The sequence below is a fragment of the Aulonocara sp. 'chitande type north' Nkhata Bay genome, linkage group LG6 (genome assembly GCF_057382095.1).
Source record: "Aulonocara sp. 'chitande type north' Nkhata Bay isolate Kocher_YH1m ecotype deep benthic linkage group LG6, A_spYH_male_GT1.1, whole genome shotgun sequence".
NCBI classification, from domain to species: Eukaryota; Metazoa; Chordata; class Actinopteri; order Cichliformes; family Cichlidae; genus Aulonocara; species Aulonocara sp. 'chitande type north' Nkhata Bay.
In genome coordinates this window covers 6,764,861-6,792,858 of record NC_141349.1, presented here as the reverse complement: position 1 = coordinate 6,792,858, position 27,998 = coordinate 6,764,861, and the positions used below count along the sequence as shown (strand labels likewise).

General features: G+C 39.3%; 1 protein-coding gene across 5 annotated transcripts; it reads right to left on the bottom strand.

Moving 5' to 3' along the window:
* Position 1: 1 nt before the first annotated feature.
* myom2a (myomesin 2a) lies at positions 2–27,827 on the bottom strand. Of its 5 annotated transcripts, XM_086294789.1 has the most exons (39): positions 27,658–27,744; positions 26,658–26,786; positions 25,357–25,449; positions 24,843–24,978; positions 24,135–24,289; positions 23,886–23,978; positions 21,356–21,444; positions 21,239–21,277; positions 20,226–20,390; positions 19,960–20,121; positions 18,514–18,655; positions 17,555–17,754; positions 17,419–17,472; positions 15,603–15,730; positions 14,408–14,591; positions 14,105–14,122; positions 11,506–11,680; positions 10,650–10,771; positions 10,408–10,425; positions 9,849–10,036; positions 9,572–9,698; positions 9,077–9,255; positions 8,860–8,974; positions 8,084–8,243; positions 7,367–7,473; positions 7,182–7,226; positions 6,959–7,095; positions 5,149–5,293; positions 4,937–4,996; positions 4,746–4,813; positions 4,485–4,598; positions 4,332–4,419; positions 4,189–4,227; positions 3,476–3,581; positions 2,796–2,959; positions 2,603–2,639; positions 2,492–2,514; positions 2,039–2,094; positions 2–1,344 (listed from the first exon to the last, which is right to left on the bottom strand). In XM_086294789.1, the coding sequence occupies exons 2-39, from the start codon at positions 26,762–26,764 to the stop codon at positions 838–840; spliced, it is 4,545 nt and encodes a 1,514-aa protein (XP_086150915.1). In that variant the 5' UTR covers positions 26,765–26,786; positions 27,658–27,744; the 3' UTR covers positions 2–837. The 5 variants fall into 5 exon arrangements, with proteins under 5 accessions (XP_086150915.1, XP_086150911.1, XP_086150912.1 ...); XM_086294785.1 differs by lacking the exon at positions 26,658–26,786 and having other exon boundaries at positions 27,658–27,827; XM_086294786.1 differs by lacking the exons at positions 10,408–10,425; positions 26,658–26,786 and having other exon boundaries at positions 27,658–27,827.
* Between the last annotated feature and the right edge of the window lie 171 nt (positions 27,828–27,998).

The window sequence follows — 27,998 nt, the reverse complement described above, 5'->3', positions numbered from 1 at the left end:
AGTAGGTTGAGAAGTAAAGTTTATTGCCATCACAAAGCACTGGGGAGGAAGACATAATGTGTCACAGACAGAAGAGCCTCTCAGGTACAGAGACAAGGGCTGTGAATGTTTTTGTTCACAGACAAACTAACCCTGGGAGAAGAATGGCTGGAGCACAAACACAGTAACCTGGTATTTGCACATTTTCACCCAGGTACTAACATTACCCCACATCTGTACCTGCTGACTCCCAGCTCATCCACTTTGATACTGGTGTATTACAACTTGGATCTTATTTTTGTAGGTTTTGATATTATTTGCTTTGTTTTGTATAATATCACACTCTTTGACATAAGTGCTAAATGTAGGGAAACACAGTAACAGAGAAGATTAAGATTAAAGCACTGAAACTGGAGCTTAAACCTAAAATATTTACTAATTTCTTTAATTTTGTCCTCTAAAACTCTGCTTATCTCTTTGTAAGACAGTTCACTGACTTACTTTTTTGTGTCACTAATACCCAAGTTGTAATAGAGCATAAATATCCTTTGACATCCACAATTTGTTGCAGGCATTTCACTGACATTGCATAGTGGAAGGTGCAGCCTTTAAAACTTTGTAATGAATATACACGGACATTTTATGTTTCTCAGTGTTTTTCTTGTGTTAAAAGGAACCACTTTAAAGACATATGATGGCCCATACATGACTGTGAGGTGTAGTCCAGAGTAAGCAGCAGTTTTTGAAGTGGGACTTTGACGTTATCTAAATCTAAATAAACTTTAAAGTAAGAGCTCATTGTTTCACACTAATGCTTATAAATCAGTGTTGCTAACAGCGAACATTAACCCCCACATTCTACTTCCTGGGTGGAGTTGGAGACTTCATGAATCTGGGTGGGGTTGGAGACTTAACACTGCGTGGTGGAGTAGGAGACTTCGGGGTAGGGGTTGGAGACTTGGAGATTGGGGTGGAGGCTGGAGTTGGGCTCTTCATGGATGGCGCTGGGGTCTGGGTTTTAGAAGGGGTGGGGGTTGGGGTCTTGGAAGGGGGAGCTGGGGACTTTGGCAGCACAGGCGTGGTGGCGGCTGCTTTGGCCTGCCCCAGTTTGGGCTCAGGGATCTTCTCTCCGTGCCTGTAGACGCTGACAGTGATTTCCACAAACTCACCACCATACTTGTTCCGTACATTGATGCTGTACTTTCCGGAGTCTTCGGGGGTGACTTTGTTAATGACGAGGCTGGCAAACTTGCCACCGTCAAACATGACCCTGGTGTGCTCAGTGGAAGCGACTTCCTGCTCGTTCTTGAACCAGGTGACCTCAGGAGTAGGCTCGCCCCACACGGTGCAGGTGAGGCTCAGGGACTAGAAAGGACCAACAGTCAACTCAAATCAAAATATATTCACAGAATACGATTCATATTTTAGGTTTGTTACATTCTTACACAAAGATTTATTTATTCATGTGTTTATTAAACTAATGAAAATTGTTGTAATCACTTGACATAATGAGGTCAGACATTATAGTATTTATTTATTATTAACTCTGACCCACAATTTGAAGTTGAAGTTGGCATTTCTTTTTAAACATTTTTAGAATGAACCTTAAACTGCAGACTAAATATGAATTGAGGCATGACATCTGAACAAAAGCCATCCAAAGAAGTGTTTTGTCAATACTGTTATCAATACTGTACGCAGCAGTACATCTCAGACTATGGTGTAACACAGGGGTGGGCAACTCCAGGCTTCCTGGGCTGGTGTCCCTGCAGGTTTTAGATGTGTCCTTGAACCAACACAGCTGATTCAAATGGCTAAATTAGCTCCTCAACATGTCCTGAAGTTCTCCAGGTAAAGAACTAATCATGTGATTCAGGTGTGAGATCTAAAACCTGCAGGACACCGGCCCTCGAGGCCTGAACTTGCCCACCCCTCTTTTCACTCTCTGTGTTTATCCACCACTCTGCATTTAATCATTACTCAAGCATCATCTTCCACAACGTGTCTTTTCTCCCTCTGTGAAAAGAGACGTTGATTGCCGAGTTTGGAAAATGTTTACCTTCTCCTCCATAATGGTGACCACATCAGGTAGACCACCAACCACTCTACCACGGTCTGAACAGAAAAAGAAAAAGTCACTTTTCACTCCCAGACTTAGAAATCAAAGATCTTAAAACTACAGCAATCTGTCTTTTTACATTTATTGTGTAGTGTTGTTATTGTGCACTAGTAGATCAAGTCTGAGATGTTCAGGGGGAGGAAGAGGAAGAATGAGTAAGACATTCATTTCTACTTTGCCTTTAAAATAAAATACCTTGCCCACAAATTCCTGTGAAAATTTTCAGAATGCTTAAAGAGCTGTCGAGGGCACTTGTGATTATCAATTTTTTGTCCTTGTAAGATGTGCGCATAGTATAAACAGCTTAAAAAATAATTAACCAATGTACCTTTATTGAAAGATACATGAGGAATCTCTCTCAAACTGTCTCAATACAAGTTGTGAAATACTCACTCTTCTCAGCGAATGCAGCCGCCCTAAAAGACGAAGAGGAAATTCGATTTGATTAAAATTTGACATGATTAAAACCGCATGTCTACAAACTTGTAACATCAAAACACTTACTTAAGTCTTAGGTACTCCTCATAGGCATCTGTATATGCTACAAAACAAATGATTACAATGGAGTCAATTTTTCAAAGACAAAAGGTTTCACATCTTAGAAACTCCAAAATAAATAGACAAATAAATAAGACAATCACAGCAAAAGAGAAAAACTGTAATGAAAACAAATGGTGGCACAGATGGAGGTTTTTACCTTGTCCAGAGAGGTCAAAAGTCCGGGTGTGGGTCTTGACGCCATCTGAGATCTCCATGGAGTAATGACCCTTCTCCTTATCGGACGGATCGCAGATCTGCATCCAGGCCATCTCAGCTGTACCGCCAATCCTCATCTTCTCAGAGGAGGCAATCTTACTCTCCCTGCGGGTTTACATCATGGATCTCAAAACTTCGTTATTAATTCATACAGAGTGAAAAAACAAACACAGACATTTCGTAGGCTGCTTTCAAATGTGAGATATAGTGACTCTAAGGCATAATGTCTGTGTGCTTTTACACCCCTTTAAAAACTAGCAGTGCTTCTCTACAATATTAAACACTCCTGATCAAAGTTGGACACAAACAAACCCCACAAGTGACACATTTGCATGACATCTCCTTTTGCTAACTGAGCCACCCACAGAACTACTCAAAACATCTGTGTTTGAAGTGTTTCATAGAAAATTTGTTTCAAAAGATGTTATGATTCAATGCTGTCTCACATGCAGCAGCCTGGGTAAGCTCACAGACTGCCTATAAGTGTCTGTGAATAATGAACTTTTGTTCCATATAAACAGTAAAACAAAATATCTCAAAAAGTAAAATAGCTAAACCTTAAAATGATAAACTAAAAAGAGATATTTGAATAATCTAAAATATTTAAATTCACGACTGTACTTGTGCTTCCAGATGGTTTTCATCTCCTCTGTATAGTAGTTCATGTAGCACTGCAGTCTGATGCCCTCTGGAGTACACTGCAACACCAGCTCAGAAGCAGATGCACCTAAAGACAACCACCATGAAACGCACAGGCACCAACAATAGGGAAATGACTTCAGAATGTCATCACAGCCTCGTCTCTTAGCCAAAGCAGACTTAATGTAAATTTGTGTATTTAGAGAAAAGCTGGGGTTCTCAGAATTGTTTCCAGGTTAACATGTACACGTACTTTATCCTTCTGAACCAGTTTCCAGCTCTGTCAGCATCAAACTGCAGCAGTACTGTTGCAGCTGACTTTGGTGCAGCTTTTCCACTGGACTTTTCTTAAGAAAGGCACTTCTAGTATATATATATATATATATATATATATATATATATATATATATATATATATATATATATACATATACATATATATATATACATATATATATATATACATATACATATACATATACATATATATACATATACATATATACATATACATATACATATATACATATACATATACATATATGTATATATATGTATATATATATATATATATGTATATATATATATATATATATATATATACATACATACACATATACATACATACACTGGCCTATGCAGCAAAGATATTTTAACAGTTTGAGATGCTGTGTAAGTTAGCTGATCCAACCTACCAGCGATCTGGGCGATGGCATTGATGATGTCATCAAACACTGGAAATCAAAGTGGGAAAAACGACACAATGAATACGGTACAGAAACCTAATATGACAATACCAAGAGCTAATAGCTGACCCATCACAACACTAAAAATTTACCTTTGCCTGAAATGTCAAACACAGATGTGTCCTTTCCTCTGTCGTCACTGAGTACTGCCTTGTAAACACCATGATCTTTTCTGGAGAACTGAATAAAAACAAGGTTATTTTATATTACATTATATTTTTCAGTGTGGATTGTGCAGATGTTACCAGTGGGAGGGGAAGAGCACAGGATCCAGACATGACATTGGGGGGAGTATCTGGAACAATCTCCTCATCGTCTTTGTACCAGTGTAAAGTTGACTCCTTCTTCACATTAGCCACCTGACAAGTACAAAGATTAAAGGATTTTGTTTTTACAAGAAAGCAAAGCAATAAGAAGTGAAACAGAATCAATGAACATGTGGAAAGCACATCTGACATGTGGTTCAGAGTTACAGGAAATCCTACATAATTACGTGGTTTTGTTACCTTGCAGACGAGCATAACAGTACAATCCTCGGTGACAGTAAAATATAGATACTCAGAGAAATGTGGGCCTACAAGGACAAGAACAAAGAACCACATGAATGACATAAATTAAGGCCGCACACATCTCTAAATCCATTATTTTACTCAAACTTGCTTACTACTTGTGCCAAAGTCATCAAAAATATTCATACCTTGCTTCCTAATGTGCTCTTTCCTCTGAAACTCAGCCTCCTTCAGAGCAGCCTTGAACACTGAATGAGTAAAAAACAGACACAGATGAAATGCTCGCTGTGCTGCCCTTTTGGTTGGTGCAATCAGAGAAACAGAGGTTTTTATAAGTTTCCAAAGTAGTATTCCAACACGAGTTATATGGACTTCTATGTGAGAGATGGAAAACTCTCACCATCTCCGACCAGGACCAGGGAGCTCTGGGTTTTGGCCTTGCCATCATGGATCTGAACAGTATATGTGCCCTCATTGGCTCTGGTGAAATGATCCACTGTCATCTGGATGATTCCAGTGGCCACATCGTGACTGATCTTCTGTCCCTAAGAGGAATAAAATGATGAAAATATTAAACTATGAGAATTTCAATGTGTTTAAATACTTTTGCCACTCATTTGTAAAAAAGAAAAGACTACTTTACAGTATCTGTTCTGCTTTTAAGAAACTAGAATAATATAATAAAAGATTTGTAAAGTTTCCTTGTCTTTGTTCAAGTTACATATGGGTTCCTTTACATATTTAGCTAAACTTTACTTTTCTTAGTAGTCATATTATCATGTGGAAACATTTTATTTTGAATGAAACTAAAGAATAAAAATGAAGTGAGCCTGAGCTGACTGCTTGGCAAGAATGATGTTTGTATGTTTGTCTGGTTGGGTTTTTCTGACTGAATGCTGTTTGAGATCATATCAGTTCAAGAATGATGTGAACCAAAGCTGGGAAAAAGGAGAACAAGAAATGCAGGAAGTTTTACTCTTAAGTCCTCAACTTCATATTTATGTCATGTAATGGAATGTGTAGAATGAAAGTCCAAAAGGCAAACTTCAGATGTAGACTCGATGAAACAAAAGGCCAGCTGCTGATTTAGCTGATGAAATCCAACTTAGATGCAAACTGAAGTTAAATAATACAAGATGCAAAGTAACTAAATCCAGGAAACCAGAAGAAACATTCCAGGAAACAGAAAGGGAAATATGACATGACAAGTAAACACACCCAAACTAAGGCTTTAAATACACACAGGGCGGCTGTAGCTCATGAACAGGTCATCCACTAATCGATCCGTGGCCGTTCTAGTCTTCATGCCAAAGATGTGGAACCTTGAGCTGCTCTCGATGCGTGAATTGTGAATGTCAGAGAAAAAGCACTTAGATGTAGTGCGTGTTTAAATGTGTGTGTGAATAGGTGAATTAGACATGCTGTAGAAAGCGTTTCGAGTCCTCGGGTACAATAGAAATGCACTATATAAGAACCATTTACCAGTTACATGCAGACACAGAGGGCAATCAGGGATGAGTGAAAACACCTGGGTAACAGAAAACAGCTGAAACCAATCAAAGACAATAATACAGGGGAAGTGAAACAAAATACAACACGAGACATAAATGACTATCAAAATAAAACAAAATAAAACACCCAAACAGAGAACACCTAACAGAGGAGACAACTTGACCAGATACACACAGACACTGGGAAGGCTAAAGGCTACACAAAGTGTCAGAAACATAAAAAATATTAAAGATTAACAGAAACCATATTACAAAGATAGTAAGAACTTAAGACTAAACATGGAGACATTACTAAAAGAATAAAATCATGAAAGTGATAAACTAAACTCTAAATAATCAAACTCAAACAACTAAAATCAAAATAGAGGATGCTTAATGACTAATAAGAATTCAATGTCCTAAAAGCAAGAGTTCAAAATATCTCGATGCGTGGGAATGTTCAATCATTCAGGTAAGAAAATCCCCAAAAGTTGATTCTGTTCATCTGCATGTAGCATTTTTGATGGGAGAAAGGACAGTGGGATGACTGACGAAACGCTTCTCCCACTGAGAACGCTACGTCCAGATGAACAGAATCAAGAATTCAAAATGTGTGATTGTATTTTTCTATTAGGACTGAAGAGACACAGAAGAGAAGACATACAACTCACTCATAATTAGATTTCACACTCATTCATTTCTGAAAGGTCGACACCTTACCTCCCCACTCGTGACTTCTTTGTCGTTGACAATGAATCTATAGGACACAGATGGTGAAAGTTTGACTGCCTGCAACCAGAATCGCACGTGTCCTTTCTCCAGAACCTCATAGTTCAGACCATGTTTCAGAGGAACAACTGAAAAAGAAAAAGACATTTAAAAATTAAATTAGTAAGAAACAAACTGGATGTAAATGGGTTTGATGGGGAGGCACAACACTCACTCGGATGTCTGATGGCATAGCTGAGCTCCAACATAGTGTTCAGGGCTGCGGGAAAGATTCAAGAAAACAAATATACTCATAAAGAAACAATTCGGAGCGAGAAGAACTAAGGGGCTCTGAATTATGAAATCTGATGTTTTTATGACTGCTTTTGACATATAGAGCAACTTGTAGACATGACTGACCATCCTCAGTGAGAGTATGGCTGGCAGAGACTCCATCTGTGTCAGTGACGATGACAGAGTATTTGCCCAAATCATCTTTATCAGGGTTAGTGAAAGTAAGTCTGGACCTGTGAAATAAAGGTAAGATCCATTACAGTCAGGACATTTAAAGCAGTTTTCAACTGGGATTCAACAGGATGTCAAACAAAAATTCTTTCACAAGTCACTTAATTCTTACTATAAATTTAATTTCCATTCAAATTTGCTGTTATTTAAAACAGTGGGTTTGTTACAGTGTCATGTTACATATCCTAATGGTATAGTCCTCACTATTTCCTCATACTCTTATTAAAAATATTCTGGTACATTTTGGTCAGTCAAACTTTTTTTTACTTTAAACTTAAATCAGTAAATTCCCATTAAATGCTAAGGCAATACAATCACCTGTGACTTTTTGGCCAGAAAAAAATGCAAAAAAGTGGCCAATAATGAGCTTTTTTAGAAAACACTTGAATGAACTATTAGCTTTTTGAATGGAAACATAAAAACTTGATCCGGCTGTGTTTCATGTTTTCATTTTGAGTTCACCGAAGCAAGATGACAAAGCAAACTAGTTCAGGCCCCGAGGGAGAAGCTCATTGTTTGCGCTGGTGTATTTACTGAATGATTCATTAGATTCATCCCGCTGTCACAAACGAAGGACACAGAACAAAGTCAAAGCTCAAAGATCAAGCTTACGTTCTGCCTTTAGTTGTGACAGCCACTCTGGGACAGTCACTGATGAGTTTGTAGTTCTTCGACCACACAAACTTGGACGTCTCGCAGATTTCACAGGCCTCAAGAGACAGGAAGACATCTCCAGTCTCCTCATCCACACCAGCCACAATCTCCTTTGTGCCTGCAAATTACACGTGAAACCCTCCAGTGAGTAATAACAAAAATAAAATACTCGCTGTCATAAATAATCAGATAATAGTCAGATAATCTGTGTGGTTTTAATTCTAAACTTAGTGTCATAAATTAAACTGATAATCATGATATGAACAAATTCAATTTGCATTGCAGTAATTTGCATGTGTTTGCAGGGAGAAGTGATCAAAGATATTCACCTTCCAAAGTGTGTACACATCTTTTCAATGATATGTCAAATATTACAAAGTAAGGAAGAAAGCATTACTATGTGTCTGTAGAAATGAAAAAAGTAAACTACATGAAAGCACTACAGCCTCTATGTTTAGACTGTGTGAGAGAAATTCCCAAAATACTGTGATACCACACATAAGTTTTCATTTGTATATGAAATTTGATATCTCTAGTGAATGCTAAAGTTCTCTACTTAAAAATGCTTAACTGTAATTATCAGTGATTTTGTGTTTTATGTCTGCTCATACGATGTCTAAGTATTTTAATAAAAGACAATTATCATGCTGTCGTCTCACATGTCTCTGAATGTTTTGCCAATATAAAGGATAAAGTGCAGAGCTGGCTGCACACGTTCAGTTTGTTTTCATCACCTGGAATAGCTTTAGCACAGACCGGCTCTGACAACTGGGAAGGTTTTCCAACACCGTGTGCATTGACAGCACGGACTCTGAACACATAGCTTTCACCTTCCTCCAGTCCAGTCACCTACGAAAACCAGGGAAATATCATCACATGGAGAGTGTGACTTGGGTGTGGAAAGAGGGTTGGCCATTTGTTGGAATATGCATGATGCACCAGATTTGCTACCTGCAGGTAACGGTGGCTCACAGCTTCCTGATTCACAGTGACGAACTCTGATGAGCCCTTCTTAGCCATGTCCACAAAGTATCCAGTGACAGCACTTGCTCCAGTATAAATGGGAGCCCTCCACAGGATGACCAGAGAGTGGCTTCTGACCTCACTGAAGCTCAAGTCATAGGCTGGGCCTTGAATTTACAGAAACATCATCAGTTCCAGAAAGAACACACGACGCACGAGCTGTAGTTGAACTGGAGTCAACGCAACTTAACTGACATTTTTATCAGTTAAGTTTTTTATTTTTATTTTTTGGGCTGGAATTCAAATGTTTTTTTTTAACCTTTAATACATTTTAAAAGCCTTGGATGCTCATTTTATTGATACATTTGCAGGAGTTCAACAGGCATTTTGGTGAATTTGCCTCTGTCAAAACAACAGCTGCCATACTCACTGTGAGATGCAGAGATAACTCTACAGAATAAAGTCACATGGACAATCCTGTACCTGGCTCTTCCATGGTCCAAGCTTCACATTTCATTGGAACGCTGGCAGCAGATGGTAGACCAACACCAGCCATGTTACCAGCAGTGACCCTGAACTCGTAAAAAGTTCCCTCCTTCAGATTTTCCACCTAAAATAACGTGTGGCACAATCATCAAATGAATGAATAAAGTAGTAATAATAAAGTGAGTAAATGTAAATTAATCAAATTTAGCTTTATCAAGTACAAGAAAAGAAAACTTTAAGAAAGAAAATCTTAATCTTGTGTCTGATTACTCACAGTGCACATTCTTTCTGTGACAGCGTTTAGGTTGACCTCCTTCCAGACTAAAGTGTCAGCGTCCCGCTTATCAATGTAGTAAGCGTTAACCTTGGAGCCACCACAGTGTTTGGGACTCTTCCAGGCCACAGTTATGGAGGAACCATCAGAATTCAGCATGGTGATCCCAAAGGGAGAGCTGGGAGTTGCTGAATTACAAAGTTTCACATTTAATGAAGCTTCATATTTAAACTTTGTATGACATCATCTTACATAACGTCTTTCAAAGTTCAACATTTTTTAATCAATCTAGGAAACGATGACTGTGATCGGCTGCATGTGAGCCTGTCATGCACTTTCTCACACTTCACTGAGCAGCCTGCAAAGTTTTATCGTAAAGTTTTCAACTCTTGTGCTGAGTAACTGTCAGACTTTGAAGTGTGAAGTGTTTTGTAGAGTCCTGTTAAAAATACGTCTCTGTGTGATCAAAACACAATAATGTAAAGTGAAAGGTGGATAAAGAGAAAGCTGTGGGTAAGTAAGGGGGGGACAAAAGTAAACACAGCTATTGAATACATACCATACTCAGCCCCCTTGCCTGCACAGAATAATGAAATGAATCACACTGAGCATCACGTTGGTTCAAGGACTCTGGTAATCTTAAGAAACACCATTTCTCTTAAATTATACATTCTCCAATGTATTCCTCTATTTTTTCAAAGAAATGTACATTTCTTTGAAAAAAATGACAGTTTCAAAGAGCGTTTTAACTTTTCAGAGGCAGCATATAAATCGCAATCATGAACTTGATAATACTCTTACCGAGTGCAGGCTCCACAGCAATGGGAGAGGACTCCTGTGACTCCTCACTGAGGCCAAAGAGGTTGACGGCTTGGACACGGAACACATAGGTCTCCCCTGGGATCAGGCCATGCACCACAAACCTGAGGCACGCACACACTCATTTTTTAAATCAAATACATATAAAACCTCTTGAAGTCTTTCCTCTTGTTTCTATATATTTCTTTTTTTAAATATTATTTTGGGGGGGGGGGGGGGGGGGGCATTTGTCTTTATTGAACAGTGACAGTGAAAGATGGACAGGAAAGTGGGGAGAGAGTGAGAGAGGGGAAGACACACGGCAAAGGGCCACAGCTTGGACTCAAAGCTCGCTCGCTTCTTCTGGTCACAGGGCGTGTGGTCACCTGCTCACCTATTGAGCTAAACCAGTGCCCACATCGGATATTTCTATGTACATATTGTTATTCTGGCTAAACTATTTTTTGTGAGCTCCACTCACAAAAGCCATCGTGAGTTTATCTTCAGATTTGAGAAAGTCAGCTGATATTGGGAATACTGCAGAATAAAGTATAAAACAAGCTAGAAAATTGTTGAAATCATCATCATTTATCCATGACTCCACAACCTGCCTTTGCCTTATATTAAACCTGACACATTGCTCAGGGACTCTCAGACTGAGCTCTCTGTGTGCTGTGGAGTTACTGCACTCCTGTGTAACACTCCTCTAGAGGAGACACTTTATTTATATTCATTAAATTCTTTTTTTCCTTCTTGTTCAAAAGGCTGAGAAGCAAAAACTCGTGTTTTGCCAAACTGGTGTCATTTGAAACATCTGAATCACAGTAAGACCATCGTGTAACATTTTTGTCCCTCTTACCTGGTATGTTTGAAGGGTTTATGGTTGCATGCAAACCACTCCTTGGCTCCAACGACACGGCCGTCGATGTAATATCCCATGAGGTGTTTCAGGTGTTTGGGGGCCTCCCACTGCACAAACACAGATGACTTGGTGTTCCTAGTAGCAACAACATGGCCAGGAGCAGAGGGGACGCCTGTGCGGCAAAGAAAAAACATATATCAGAATCAGAATCAGAATACTTTATTGATCCCTGGGGGAAATTATTTTTTGTTACAGTGCTCCATTATAAACCAACATTAAGACAAGACAGACAATACGCTAACTAAGAATAGTACAATATATACATATATATACATACATACATAAGTCACTCATAAATAAATAGCTGGAAAAGAAACATGTGTAGTTGTAGCAGCAAACTGTGTTAAGTGGATGCGTTGTACAGGGAGATGGCCACAGGCAGGAAAGATTTCCTGTGTCGTTCAGTGGTGCTTTTCGGTAATCTCAGTCTCTCACTGAACGTGCTCCTGTGACTGACCAGCATGTCATGGAGTGGGTGGGAGGTGTTATCCAACATTGTCTTTATCTTGGACAGCATTCGCCTCTCCGACACCACCTTGAGGGAGTCCAGCTCCATCCCCACAAGATTGCTGGCCTTACGGATTAGTTTATAGAGTCTGTTGGCATCTGCGACCCTCAGCCTGCTCCCCCAGCATGCAACAGCATAGAGGATCGCACTGGCCACAACAGACTCGTAGAAAATCCTCAGCATTTTCTGGCAGATGTTGAAGGACCTCAGTCGCCTCAAAAAATAGAGACGACTCTGGCCCTTCCTGTAAAGTGCTGTGGTGTTTTTAGCCCAGTCCAGTTTATTGTCAATGTGTACTCCAAGGTATTTATAGTCCTCCACAATGTCAACACTGACCCCCTGGATTGAAACAGGGGTCAAGTGTTTCCTGGTCTTCCTGAAGTCCACGATCAGTTCCTTGGTCTTTGCCACATTGAGCTGCAGATGATTCTGCTCACACCATGTGACAAAGGAGTCGACCACAGCCCGGTACTCTGTCTCATCATCCCTGCTGATGCATCCAACCACTGCAGAGTCATCAGAAAACTTCTGAAGATGGCAGGTCTCTGTGCAGTGGCTGAAGTCTGTGGTGTAGAGGGTGAAGAGGAAGGGGGAGAGGACAGTCCCCTGTGGTGCCCCTGTGTTGCTGATCACCTTGTCAGACACACACTGTGGGAGACGTACATATTGTGGTCTTCCTGTCAGGTAATCAACAATCCAGGACACCAGAGAAGCATCCACCTGCATCGCTGCTAACTTATCACCCAGGAGGGTTGGCCTGATGGTGTTGAAAGCACTGGAAAAGTCAAAAAACATGACCCTCACAGTGCTCGCCGGCTGGTCCAGATGGGTGTAGACACGATTGAGCAGGTAGATGATGGCGTCCTCAGTTCCGAGACGAGGCTGATAAGCGAACTGAAGGGGATCCAGATGTGGTCTTACTATGGGTCGCAGCTGGTCCAGGATGAGCCTTTCCAGGGTCTTCATGATGTGGGAGGTCAATGCCACGGGCCTATAATCCTGGGGGCCACTGGGACGTGGCGTCTTTGGTACAGGGACGAGGCATGATGTCTTCCACATCACTGGGACCCTCTGCAGACTCAGACTCAGCATAAACAGTTTATGAAAGACTCCACACAGCTGGGGGGCACAGGTCTTGAGGACGAGGGGACTCACTCCGTCTGGTCCAGCAGACTTGCCTGAGTGAAGTCTCCTCATTTGCATCTCAACCTGGTATTGAGTGAAGGTGATGGGTGGGGGAGGGGTGTCAGGAATCTCACAGGAGGCAACAGCGCCATGTGAAGAGAGAGGCTGGCACAGTGGTGTGGCTCTGGATTCCAGGCTATATACATGTAATATTAATTAATTACCAAAAGTATACAAAGCTGAAAGTGTTAAAGTGGAAAAAAGGACAAGGACAGAATGATTCCACAACTGATGACCTCAGACATCAAACCAGTTGTAAATATTTTTTTCTGTATTAAAGAACATTTTATTCAAATGACTAATTAATGTATCAGTTACTAACAATTTACTTTCTTACAGAACAGAAATCATGACAATTAGCTGTAAATAATACTCACTGAAGCTTTGACTTCCACCTACTTGTCTGCAGGTTACAGCTACAGCACGTTACTGCTACTCAAAAAACATGCATGCATTCGATATTTGTGCTGTGTTCTGTGTTCCTGTATATTGTGTGCACAAACACAGTGATTAAACACAGCACAGAGGACTTGTTTTTCAGTTCCCATGGAATGGCTTTGCCATGCCTTTTTGCAGAACAGGATGTTTAAGCAGAACACTGTGACAGAGGAGCGTTTCTGGGATTTAATTTGAATTTAGGCACGAGAGCCCAGAATAATCCCATTTTGCTTTATCAACTTCTCGTTACCCTGTAATATAACAGCTTACTAAGCCATCCCCAAGTGCTCCAGTTCATCACTTATAGTGAGAACAAACACACACAGAGCAGAGAGTGAAAGAGTGAACTTACAGCAGTGTGAAAAAAGTGCTTTTAAAGTGTGTTTGATATTTTTCTGTACATACCAATTGGAAGTTCAGTACCTGCAAAACACAGTCAATCACTTTTGAAATAAACTGTATTTGGGCTTTTCATGCATTTGTTTTTGTGGACACATTTACATGTATGCACTAAAACACTTTGCTTAAGGTAGACAAACACAAAAAAAGTTGTTTTAGTGACCTTCCCATCTGGACCTTTAATATCTATAATTCTAATAAATTACAAAATTTGACGATTCAGCATTTCTTCACAGGTTTTTGTGTGCATTGTGCTTTGCTGGATATATAATCATGTGTCTTTAAGTCTGCACTGATCCTGGCTCTTACCATCTTCATCAACCTTTTGGATGGGCTCAGAGGGCGCAGAGGCCTCGCTGGAGCCATACATGTTGACCGAATACACTCGGAACTGGTACTTTTGCCCGTCTTGCAAATCAAAAACTGGGTAACGAGGGGAGTGCAGTTTGACTGTTGTGTTGATCCGCTGCCAGTCTCCAGTGCCTGCTAAGCACTGTGTGGGAAAGTCAGGGAGGGGGGCAAATGAGAAGGTATAGCCATATGTGTTGTGGCACAGACAAAAAGAGCAGCTTTTATACTGTGTTTTACAAAGTTAAATCTCACTTTTGTTAAATTAATTAAATAATTTAAGATATAAGAATCATAAATAACAAAGTGTATGTTTGTGTGTGCCAAAAGGGTTAAAAATAAAATCAATCTTTGTGTGAATTCTGCTATTGACATGTAACTAAACCGGGGGCAATGCTAACACTGTTATTCAAGCTAAACCTGATGAAAACATTCTCTCACTTTTTCGGGAAATATAATAAACATATTGTGTAAATGTCAACATTTTTAGCAAGACTGTTTACAACTTGACTGGCTTGCTTAATGTGTGGCATTAAAAATACTATAAAAAGCACAATACATCAGATACAATATGTAATAAACAAGATTTCAGACTATCATCAACTTGAAATCTAGCATCTCAATATATAGCTACTATCACACAAATTTATATTACATTTGAACTTCTTGTATAAGCATTCACTATGGCTACTATATGAATTTGTTTGCAATATATTATAAGCTCACAGCTATGTTTACATCCTTGCGATTATATGCATTAAAACATGTCATGTGACTCTACACTGGTTGCAGTAAATCCATTGTTCCATATTTACACTGGGTAGCAAAACCCTGTTTAAACCCACGGAAGCTTCTCTAAAGATGAGATCAAAAGTTCAAAAATGTATCAAACTGAAATCTGGAGATATGCTAGTGTAGAGTTCTCTGTGTGAAATTAAAAAAAAACAAAGAAAAGAAAAAAAACATGTAGTTTGGGGTATTGAAGTTTCACGCAACCCAAACGTAATACAGCTTCGTTTGTGTGTAGTGCTGCCATTTAAGTAAAACTTGAGAGGACATTTAAATGTGACTGTCTTGTTTATCCCTCAGCTACAGTACCAAGGTTAAATCGGCTAAACTGAGAGCAACTGATGGGCAAAAGTGAAGCAGCACACACCTTCTCGATGACGTACCACAGTGGAGCTCGTCCACGGGGGCTAGGAGGCTTCCAGCTCAGCACGACATATGATTTGAAAATTTCAGATGCATGCACATCTGTGGGTTCACCTGGAATAGTTACGTAGCCTAGATTGGGAGTGAACAGTGTTGAGGCATAACATACACAGAACAGCAGCCACTGCAGAAGTCCCACATTATTCACTTTTTGTACTCAGGTTTTTATCTGTGGCTACAATGTAGCTTGCCATGTGTGTGAATGTACACACATGGGTGGATGACTGAATGTAGTGTAAAGCTGGGCGATCGTGGCTCAAGAGTTGGGAGTTCGCCTTGTAATCGGAAGGTTGCTAGTTCGAGCCCCGGCTTGGACAGTCTTGGTCGTTGTGTCCTTGGGCAAGACACTTCACCCGTTGCCTACTGGTGGTGGTCAGAGGTGGTGGCGCCAGTGTCTGGCAGCCTCGCCTCTGTCAGTGTGCTACAGGGTGGTTGTGGCTATAATGTAGCTTGAAATCACCAGTGTGTGTGGATGACTGGATGTGTAAAGTGCTTTGGGGTCCTTAGGGACTAGTAAAGCGCTATATAAATACAGGCCATTTACCATTTAAAGTGACTTTTACAATGCTTCTAATGTTACTGTTGAGCTTGCTTTCAAAGGCAGAGAGGAGATTAAATATTCACCACTATATGGACTTCAATAACGCATTTTCATAGAATTGTACTTATAAGTGATGAAAACAAACACAACTAAGTCCTGCCTTTTTCTCGCTTGTTAAATTCTAAAAGTGCTGATCAGCAGGACAATAACATTGGTGGAATTTTATTAAAGATTAAATAATTATTTTTGGTAGCATTCAACAATAATTACATATCCAAATGCTACACTAGAGCTGCCACAGCCTCGTATGTGGTTTGGTGGCTCAATGCTCACAAAACACACAATATTTTAGTTTTGTTTAACTACAAGTTTCATATACAGCAGTTAGCCATTAGATAAACCAGAACATGGATAAAAACCCCTGATATCATATTTCAGATTTTAAAAAAATAGAAATATGAACTAAAAGGACGTATCAAAGTTAAAGTTAACAGTGAAATGTGGGACTTCTACAATAGCCTTGATTGTGATATTATACAAATATGTAATATTTTTGATATTTTCTATTAGTTTCTAAAATTAGTTTTCATCTGTTATAAGTTTTTGTTAAAGTAGTATATTATATTAAGTGGACACAATTTAAAGAGAAAACTGTTTCAGTTAAAGTGTGAATGGAAAAAGTTCGATTAGATCAAAGACAGCACCACAAAAGTTAAGCTGGGAAGGCTCTGGAAAACAGTTTTCCCTGTGTTGTTTAAAAAAAACCTTATGAGAAAATGACAGATTAGTTCTAAGATCCGCATTAAAATGTTTTTCCTTCTCATGTTTCCTTCGTTGAAAAAGATACGAATGTAAAGGTCAGAATTCAAACGCCACACCTTAAGATGAAAACATATTCCTGTAATAGTGACTAATTTAATCATGCAGCACTCATTTGTTACTGGAATAATGATCATGTCCAATAAACAGGTATAAATGGAAAGAAAATTCACTGATAGTGGAACAGAAAACAGAACAGAACAGCAAACAAACATCAGTGAGAGTTTGATCAGGGAAGATGCCTTTTTAAGCAAACATCCCCATAAAATGTAAAATGTTCTCATGATGGTGCTGCTGGGGTTGAGTGACAGATGTTAGTATTTAGTGAGATTGTGAGGTGGTGGCTTAAAGATAGGGGAAACAAAAACTGTGAAACCAGACGAGTGTGTAACCACTATACCTTCCAGGTCATCATCCTTTATCACTATGTCGTATTTTCCTTCAATTTTAATCACTGTTGCAGGAAATGACAACAGATCGGTCAGAAAACGCTGGCATCCTGCTGTCCTGTATTTTGTATTTACCTTCATCTGTACCTTGCAGTCTCTCACTCTCTGCAGCGTCCAGGGCCGTCACTTTGTCTGACTTGCGTGAGGGCCTGCTGATGCCACTGCTGTTCACGGCTCTGACCCGGAAGTAGTAGGAGTGGCCAACCCTTAAGCCATGTACTGGGTATTTGCAGATCTTCACTGGGGCGTCGTTGCACTGCACCCAAGTGTCAGTGCCAGCTTCACACCTTTACAGCAAATAAACTCTCCATTATCATGAAATTAATATCTTTTTATAAGAAAGTACTTCACATGACATTTTATATTTGTTATGAGGCAATTTTGACAAGCTGAGAAGTTAAAGTATCCTAATAAACTGGTGAGAAGGGCTGCACTTGCAAGTATTTTTGTTTAAAGAAAACTGCAGTCCAGACCTTTCACCAGTTGAAAACATTTGGTGCATCATGAAATGAAAAAGATGACATAGAAGATCATACAGCAGGCAAAAATAGGGCAAAACTGATCTCCCAACCCTCCGCTGTAACCATCTGGTTGTTAAAAGAAGAGGGGATGTAGTCAGCTGTAAACATGGCTCTGCACCAACGTTTTTTTCAAAGATGTGTTGCTGCCATCAAATCGAAAATAAGGTATATTGTTTTTCTTAAAATGGTTCATTTTCCCACTTTAAACATCTGTTTAAAATATAAACATATGTTATTAAATACATTTTCAATGTTCCACTGTTAATAAAATACGCGTTCATGAGATTTGCAAATCCCACAAGTCTTATATGCACTTTATGTAACCATGAAAATAAGCAAATCATATCTGGCATTTGGTGTGAAAAGATACATTTAATTTAGAAAATCTTCTAAGGAGTGCAGCTCTAATAACTATGACTCACTTCCTTGGCATTAAGTGCAGTATAATTCCACTGTATTCATGTCAGTGTGCCAACTGTGGTCTATTTAAAGAGAGCTGGAAGCCTTCTCAAGATTAAAACTGACCGATCCACAAAGTATCCAGTGATGGGTGCCTCGTTGACAGTGTTTGGGGGTTTCCAGGCAACTAGGACATAGTCCGAATTGATGTCATAGGCCTTTACGCTCATTGGTGCGCCGGGGGCTCCGGGTGCAGAGGGAGCAGCATCTAGGGAATAAAGAAACACGGGTATGTTGGGGAGGAAGAATGGAAGACGAATGGTGATAGACACAACTATTATGGCTCCACCGCTTATTTGCATACTATGCCTAATGTGTGGTAACAGGAAATAAGGAGTCAATAACACCTGTTTTAAATCTATGTACTGCTGTGAGTATAGAAAAGATTAGGAACTCTTAATTTAATTGCTAACTAATAAAACATTTCATTTTGCCAACCAAGCTTTCACTTGCTCAAGATACAAGACACATCATTTACCACATTTACCACCATTTGCATAGTGTAGTTATTTTTCTTTGTTAGGGGCATATAAACCTGCGTCTCATCTGCATAGCAACGGAGAGGCTTCTAAAAGTACAGCCAAGGGGCAGAAGATAAAAGCAGAGGTCCAAGTATTGATCTCTGTGGTACCCCACATGAGACCAGAGCTGAGGACTTACACAAAATGTTCTCTCAGCCAGGTAAGACCTAAACCATGCAGAGCATTCCCCTAAAAATCTTTAGCCAGGAGGATGGCATTAACAACCCTAGGCAAAACAGATTCTGTGCCAAGCAGAGATTTAAAACCAGACTGAAAAGTCTCAAGGTCACTATTTTCATCTAAAAAGGTTTTTTAGCTGACTATAAGCAATTTTCTCCAGAACTTCAGAGAAAAAGAAAAGCTTGTAAATAGCCCTAAAATTTGATAAAATACTGTAGCATGCTTAAAAGGTTTGGGAAAAATACCAGATGAGAAACTGGTATCGAGGACAGATGGAGAGATGGAAGAGTAGAAATGACCTCTTTAAATAATCAAGGTGGAACAACATCAGCAGGGAAACCTGTGGGCTTCAGATGACCAACAACCTCATACAATAAAAAGAAAGTTACAGGCTCAAACTGGCCAAAAGCAGCAGAGCAAGGAACAGTGACTGAGGTGTCAAGAGCAGACGTGGTGATATCTGAGCCCTGGCATTATTCACCTGTTCCACAAAGAAATTCTCACCTCAGAGGAAGGTTCAACAGTGTTACGTATTTTCATTTTTAACCAACTTATCTTCATTTTTTTCTTTTATCTATTATTACACTACACATAATCAGACTATCATATATATTAACCAGATTATAGTTGGGTATTTTAAGTAAGGTAAGTTATAAGTGGTAAGTTTAAAGTTTCTAAGGTTTGTGCTATTCTATCTCTTTTGCTCATTCATGGCTTTTTAAAATTTTTTCCATTGCTCTATTTATTCTAAACAGCGATTTCTGATTTGTTCTTTCAAAGTCGATCACGTGGTGTTAGGACTGTGTCCTACCTGAGACAAACAGGTAGGCGCTATGCTCAGCAGTGCCGTCCTTTGTGAAGATCCGAAGCGTGTAGAGGCCCTCATCATCCTTGGCCAGGTGAGGCAGCGTGAGAGAGGCAGCACCTCCACCCACTGACATCTCCACCAGTTTACTTGGTTTCAGCAGTTTATCTTTTAGAATACAAGATAGAGGACATAATGAGAAGTGACCAAACTCCACAGTCAACCGACAGTGCCACACACAAACATAATGAAAGAATGAAAGAAGGTCTGACCATCTCTGTACCACTGGGCAATGGGTGGTATGTTGGGGAGATCGGGGACCACCACCATTGTACACACCAGTCTGATGGAGTTGCCCTCCACACCAAAAGACACTGGGAACCGGTCAAGCAGGCTGACATCCAGCTTACTGGCATGGATCTCAGTCAGATGAGGCACTGGAGGACAAGATTTGCAACATTATTAGCAATCAGATAATAATCGTATTTTGTGGATATGTGGAGAGAACATGTTTGCAATATCAGAATGATAATGTAGAACCACAATGGATTTATGAACATAAATCTGACATTTTTTCAATATAACTATATGGTCTTGTCATTCAAAAGCATCAAAATTCAGTATACGTGTCCAGGAGCCAAAATGAGGTCTGAGATTTGCTATCTTAGACGTTAATGATTTTAAGGAAATTTTGTGATACTGTCCCTTGCTTTGGCAACCACAGGCTGTGATTTCCACAAAGTGATGTGTGATGAGTGTTTCACTTTAAACGTGGACTTGGTTTAAGAGCTTTCAAGTACAATCAGCACATCCAGTAACATTAAGAAAGTAGAAACAATTTGTAGTCACAGTTATTTCTCTGGAACTTTTAAAAAATGTGTCCATAAGGAGTGAACAGCATGAGTTTTTTCATTTCAACAATGTATACAATAAATCTTAAATAAGGTAATCCATCTTAATTAGTTTTGACAAAGGAGATGTCTGGTGTTTTTAGTCTAAATGAAATCTTGTGGAGGTTAGTATTTTCTGGACTGCTCATTATTTAAATCCCAACATGTACATAAATGTTTCGATCGCTTGCTGCTCATCTAAAGACAGATCTGTGTTTTGTTTTTCTTCAGAGGGAGTCACGGGACACGAACAGCTTGCTATCAGTTTCCACTTCTTATCAGGCCTCTCATTGCTTGCTGCTATTTGAAGTGTCATGATTCCATGAGCTTGTGTCTGGGCGTGACACCTCAATCCCCACACTCCCCAGTCTTACTAACTCCCTTTATGCTCTCACCTAAACCAAGATGGCAGGACTCTCCGGCTCCAGCTGGTCCTGTGAAGAAAAGACGTTTATGTTTACAGAGAAAGACATGGGAGGTGAGCAATGTCTTTAAGAAAGAGGGAGACTTACTCTTCACAATAATTTTAGCTTTGCTGGTAGCTGTGCCATGCTGGTTGGTTGCCACAGCACTGTACTCAGCAGTATCACTCACAACACACCTACAAGGTCAGCCAGAGTAGGAAGAAGTCACTGATTGCAGTATATCAACATTTATATTTGATTTGATGCCATTTGGTTTGAAGAACATGTATTATTTAGGTTAATAGAAGGTAAAATGCAAGCAATTGTGTTGAGACTCAAGAAGAGTCTGAGGTTTAGAATAGAAGGAAGAAATTTGACCTTCAGCCTGAGCTGAACTATTTTAAAAGATCCATTTTCCCAGCTGTGTTGGACATAGATGCATCCTTCTTGTCACTTGGTGCTTTTTGCATAAAGAATGTGAAAATGACTGATTCTGAAGAAGTTTGGCAAATAAACTACGATGTTCTCAGTGACCTTCAATGCTACGACGGTCCAGAGATATTCCAATTCTCAGAGAGAGGGAGGGACAGAGAGAAGCGGAGCGCAGTCAGAGGAATTCATGGCTCGAATGACGCAAAGGTCAGCACTCCAACATGAACAGCTGAGGGGTCTTGAAGATGACGAAAAGAAGCAGGCTGCAGCCTCACCCTCAATTTAGCAATCTCCCCTCTAACTCTCCAGCTGACTGTCAGATAATGTCAAGATATCGATATAATGTGCTAACAAAATAAAAGTCCTGTAAGTGTAAACATCTACGCTGAGCATGAGTGACAGACGTTCAGTCTTTCCAAGTTTGTTTCTATGCTGCTTTCCTTTCAGTTTGAAGGCTGGTTATAATACAGCAACTAGAAAAATTGCTTGACTATATAAAAATATTGTCTTTTCAACAAACCTCATAAAACATATTTACACTAAACCTTTAATGGGACATTTTTTTAATTTAAAATGAAAAAAAGTTTACAAAACCCCCAAAACATATATAGTCCATGCAGGGAGCAATTTCAGTTTGCGCTGTTGGAAGAAAAACTAATACACAATCCAGAAGAAATCCTGAAAGCTGGAGCTGGAAGCCTTTTTGTTGCTTAAATGCTAGAAATTTTCACTCAGCTGATAAATTCATTAAAGTCTTAAACAACCCTCACTTCTTTATATTTTGGTGGGAGAATCGGAAGCAGATGCAGAGATTTATAGAAACGTGTAAACATACAGGGAAATACCGCACACGAGGCAAAATGGTTGAACTGCAGCCTCAAACGATAACAGAGCCTCCATCATGCTTTATAGACAGCTATAGACTCTCACTGATGATCATTTGAACCAAAAATGTCCTATTCGGATTCATTGGCCAATCAGAGCAGGTTATACTGATTTTCGTTCCAGTTCTTGTGCAGTTTAGTACACCACCTCAGCCTTTTCTCCCTATTTCACTTCCTTTCGAATGGCTTCTTGGCAGCCACCATTCATCTTAGACCATTTAGGCTGAGGCTTTGTTGAATAGTAGAGCCAGATCTCTCAGGTCCTGTGTCACATTTTTAATTGATTTTTACTGAGCGTCACTTTCAGATAATCTTCAACTGCTGTAGATGTTTTGTAATGTCAGCCATTTCTTTTGTCCTCCACTTGTCTACTTTTCCCAGATTTTTTAAGGACATATTGCCAACCATGCAGCAATATGACAACAGTTAATAGCTCTTTGGGCATCTTGTTGGTGCAATTTATCTGTTATGTGTAGACACATAGTGTTAGGTGTTAGGTGATGCTTTTTTGTGCTTGAATGATTTGTATGTCAGTGTTAAGCAGAACAACAAACAAACAAAAAATTGTGAGCTTAAAGTCACGTATGACTGAAAATGAGTGAGAGCTTGGAGAAGAAAGAAAGTCTGACTCTGTAAACTATAAAGAATATAAAGTGGCTGAAGACATTTGCACAGTACTGTATAATATATTCAAGACTGTATTATATCACTTCCTGTTGCCCTAACATTAGTTTAGGCATCTTAGTCTGAGGAAACAATATATTGGCTTTTACCTTATTACTGTACATTTACAGTCTTATTCTATAGTCTACAGAATAACTACATTTTAACAATTTTACATTTTTTATTTAAATCATTTTTATATGTTATTGATGATACACTTCACTGTTACAGTTTAATGCTGACCGCCACATGCACAAAAAGATGACAATGACGACAGTAACTAGTAACTAGCACGCTTGGTTACTACCACACTGTGGCTCAAAACAGTGTCGGAGGATTCTGAGATATAAAACGGACAATCGACCTCCACCTGGAAAAAGTTAGCTCACTGATACTGGAAGTCTTTACTAAATTTGTATGAATATTTCAGAGATGCTAATGCATTACCAACACATATCAGTAATTAATAACTTCATTTTAATTCATAACTTAATTTTACTAAAACATTTTACTTCTCTAATTTACTGAACAACATGACTTTTTTCTTTTTACCTCATTTCAGGTAAAAAGAAAATCAAAGGCTGCAGCATCCATGTTATAAAACTCAGTTTAATGAAATCATTTATGTCTAACTGCTGAGAGTTGTAGATAATACATACCTGCTAACAATCAAACTATGGACTCCATATTTATTCTCAATCTTGTACTTTCCTGGGGTACTCAGTGGATCTACTGGCACTCCATCTTTATACCTGCCAATGAATCTGAATCAGTTTCACACTACAGTGATATTCTACAGTCCTAAAATATTTCAATAGTGTAATAAATCAGAAAAGCTTATAATGGTATTACCATAAAGCTTGAGTCAAATTTAAAAACCCGCTTGTGTGTGATGGCAGTATACTGACCATTTGACGATGGGCCTCGGATTTCCTTCGACGGTGCAGAACAGCTTGACAGGAGTCTTCTCCCACACAGTATGCGGCCGTAAGGCCACCAAGAAGTCTGGCAATTTGGGGATTTCCTCCAACAGATCCACTCTCTTTCTCATCATCCCCTTAACCTAGAGAGAGTCAACTGCATCAAGTTAATCTATTTATGAAAATGACATTTTTATGCATTATCTCTATAGGGCAGAGATTACATAAGCACTTTAGTGCAACATGTTATCTTTGTCAACAATTCTTAGCTAACAGCAAATCTGAAACCTGACAAAACCAATGAAGGAACATGAGGCCAGCAGATGTTAGTGATCATATTGTTAAAACTCCTAAAAAGTTGGTTTATTCCTGAGACTGATTTGACCAACAGTTCACTGATGCAATGTCAATAAGACCATTGGGCTCAGATTTCATAGAAATGTACAGCTGAGTATCTACAGTGAATGATTTAGATTACATTTAGAGACTCTAGATCTGCTGTTTTGCTGTACTCATGATTACAAATTGATATAATTTTAATAGTGATTGTAACAGAGACAGATACATTAAAGCGTACACACAACATTTCCACAGACTTTTAAACTTGGTCCACATATATGCGATAAAACACCAGAAAAACAAACCAACAAAGGAACTATAGTGTCACCTTGATTTGTTTAGCGGATGGTTACTAACCTCTTTCTGAATTTCAAGACTTTCCACTTGGGCCTTAGTAGCGATCCTCATCCTATGAAGCTCCTCCTGAATAACAGCCAGTCCTTTCCCAACATTTTTGCTTACTCTCTGGTACTCCTCAGTCTCCTCAGCAGTCCTAACAATGCATACATCAGATTAATCTTTGACTAAGATTGACTTTAGCATCATTGTTAGCTATACGCTTGTTACATATTTACCTACAAGCTGAACTGTTACCCTAAAATAATTGTATGATACAACCTGAAACCGTTGCATTGAGCATATCAAGCATAACACAGGATAAAACTAACCTTGAGGGCAGGGAGTCAGTGTTATGAGTCTATAGGATTGTAGCAGTAAGACTGTGCAATTGTTTCATAATTTAAACGGTAATCATTGAATAATTAACAAGTTATACTAAAGAAATGTGCTGTGGTTACAGGGGTCAGCCAGTAGAAAATGTAGTTGCATGTTACCTTGCGACTGAAATAGCTGTGAGCCAGAGCAGACTCACCTCTGCCGGAACACCGGCACGGTATAGGCTTGTTCTGCCATAGCCTCCGTGGCCTGGGCCTGTGCCTGGCTCACCGATTTAGAGCTTGATTTGCTGTTGAGGAAAACACATCATTAAAAATCAGAAAGCAAGTTCTCTGCATAAAAAAAATTCTCAGGTTTTAATTTAGCAGCTAAGCTGAGTTTGTCTTCTGAACATATACATACATAAAAACACAAACACTCGCAGTAAAAAATAACTAACAGTTACAAACATGCGGTTACAAGATTTCCCAGCATATCTGCCTGATGTATTGTATACGCCACAGAGGGATTAAATCTGTTTATGTACTTTGTCTTTTTCTCAAAATTAGCTGGGGTTAAGAAAATTGATTGATGGATATTATTCTCTACATGCATACCACAACCACTATTGTGAAAAATCTGACAGTGGCTAGTGTCATTTGCACAACAAACTATGATTTTATCCAGAAAATTATTTTTACAAAATAACCAGAAAATTGACATTCTGTGTATAAAGACTAACCACCACTTTGAGAGAAACTTCTTCAGTACTAACACAACTGTGTATAGTTAGTAGCCTCAGATGTAGGTCAGGTTCAAGTGGTGACATTAGTCATCTGCCATTAGACAGCTGCAGTTTCCAGATCCCTGGGAGATCAGAACTTGGCTCGTAGGGGCTCAGTTTATTACCTCACCACTAGTGACGAAAAAGCCAATCTTCAGCATGTATAATATCATGTTAAGTATGACTATACTGCACAGCACAGCTGTAAGGGCCAGAAAACCTTTTTAAAAAGCATGCTATAGCAACAAAGACAAATGCATACATGTCTTTCATTGGCCTGAACTATAAGATCTGTTGGCAGAAGCTGCAGAGCAACAGAAGCAATAGCACTTCCTGAAATACCGACTTGGGTTCTGCTCTCAGAGATTCTGGAGCTCACATAGACAAAGAGCTTTAGAATCACTGGTGATACATTGAGGTTTTACAAAGAAACGAACTGAAGCTATAATAAAGAGGCATGAAAATATATTCCTGTGGAAAACGATAAACAGAACTAACATCTGGGTATTCAGTCAGTTAGCATGTACCACTCTGTGACTGACTGATTTGTTCATGAAAATCAGAATTTGCAGAACTTTGAATTTGAATTGACAATTAAACTGCCAGCTAGGAAGCAGACACACCCACTACCGCAGCTGCTCCTCAGCAACACCCCTGTGTGTGTTTTTTGTTCTACGTCGCAAAGCAGCAAGAGCTGTGCTACTCAAAGCAGCAGGTAAATGTCACTGTCATACCTTTCTGTGTGCTGCTTGGAAACATGTTTAGTGTGATGATAAGCATAATCAGTTTTGACTTGGCTCACATGCTTCTTCTTATACCAAGGTATGACTTTGGAAGCCATGACTGGAACACTTCAAGGAGTCCTGGCCAAGAGTACCAGTGGGAGGGGGAGACCAAACATGTGTTAGCCATGTTAGAAATGTCAATACAAGTATTTACTTTACCACCACTGTTACTGCAATCATTCTGTGATGTAAGTTTAAAGTATTAGATGCGCTGTCATCTCTGAAATCAACCGTGTGCAAAGGTTAACAGGTGCAGTTTCTGCTGTTCTGTTGTAGAATTTATACAACACATGAGAAAAATACCCACACCCGAATCTCTAATAGACCTAAACAATGTTTAAAGGCAAACATTTATGAGACAGCATGGCAGTTCCAACTTTTTACTCGAGCTCAGCACTTCAACTGCTTCCTCTAACAGCCTCACACAGCTCAGCTATGAATAGCTTTCACCAGTCTGCCTATTCCATTAACGGAGAAATGAAGGAAACAGTGTCATTACCAGAAGAGCACAGTCCTCACACTATTTAATTAAAACGATTGCGCAGGAAATCAGAGTGATCAGACTGTACAGGAACAAGACTTAGATCTAAGCCAGCTGTCATATCCACACTCTGCTGCAGGCTAATTGTGCTTCCGTTCTGTATAAATAATTATTTCAGCACAATATCGTCCTTTTTTGGCTGACGCAAATTAAGAAAAGAGGGTCAGCAACCTCTTAATACCCTGATATGAAAGGAAGTACAGCTCAGGGAGATTACAGACTGCTGCTTCATTTTCCCCCACACAGGAGACAGATTATCTGCTGCCATTTATTTATGCAACACATTTCACCTGCCCCAGGATTGGCAGCAGATAAGTCCTCTTCCTAATGTGAAGCTCATTTTGAAAAAAGTTATTTCTAAAATAAAATTAGCACACCAGCTAGCGAATATTAACAAAAGAGACTTACCCCAAGAAATTTAAACAGCGCAAAGAGGTGGCAGACCAGCCTGATGCCGCTTGGGAAGCACTCGCTGATGGCAACAAAAATATTACCCTCTCACTGGAGGAATGCTGTTCCCCTTCCACCCCATGTATGGATGCACTTAAAACTATATATAGCATTTACCCCCAAATTTCCTTCTCATTCTGCACTTTGTAGATGAAGAGTGTGCACCTGTACCACAAGGTTTAATGAATTATTCTGGAGGCAAGTTTTATCCCCTTTCTTTATATATATATATATATATATATATATATATATATATATATATATATATATATATATATATATATATATATATTTAATGG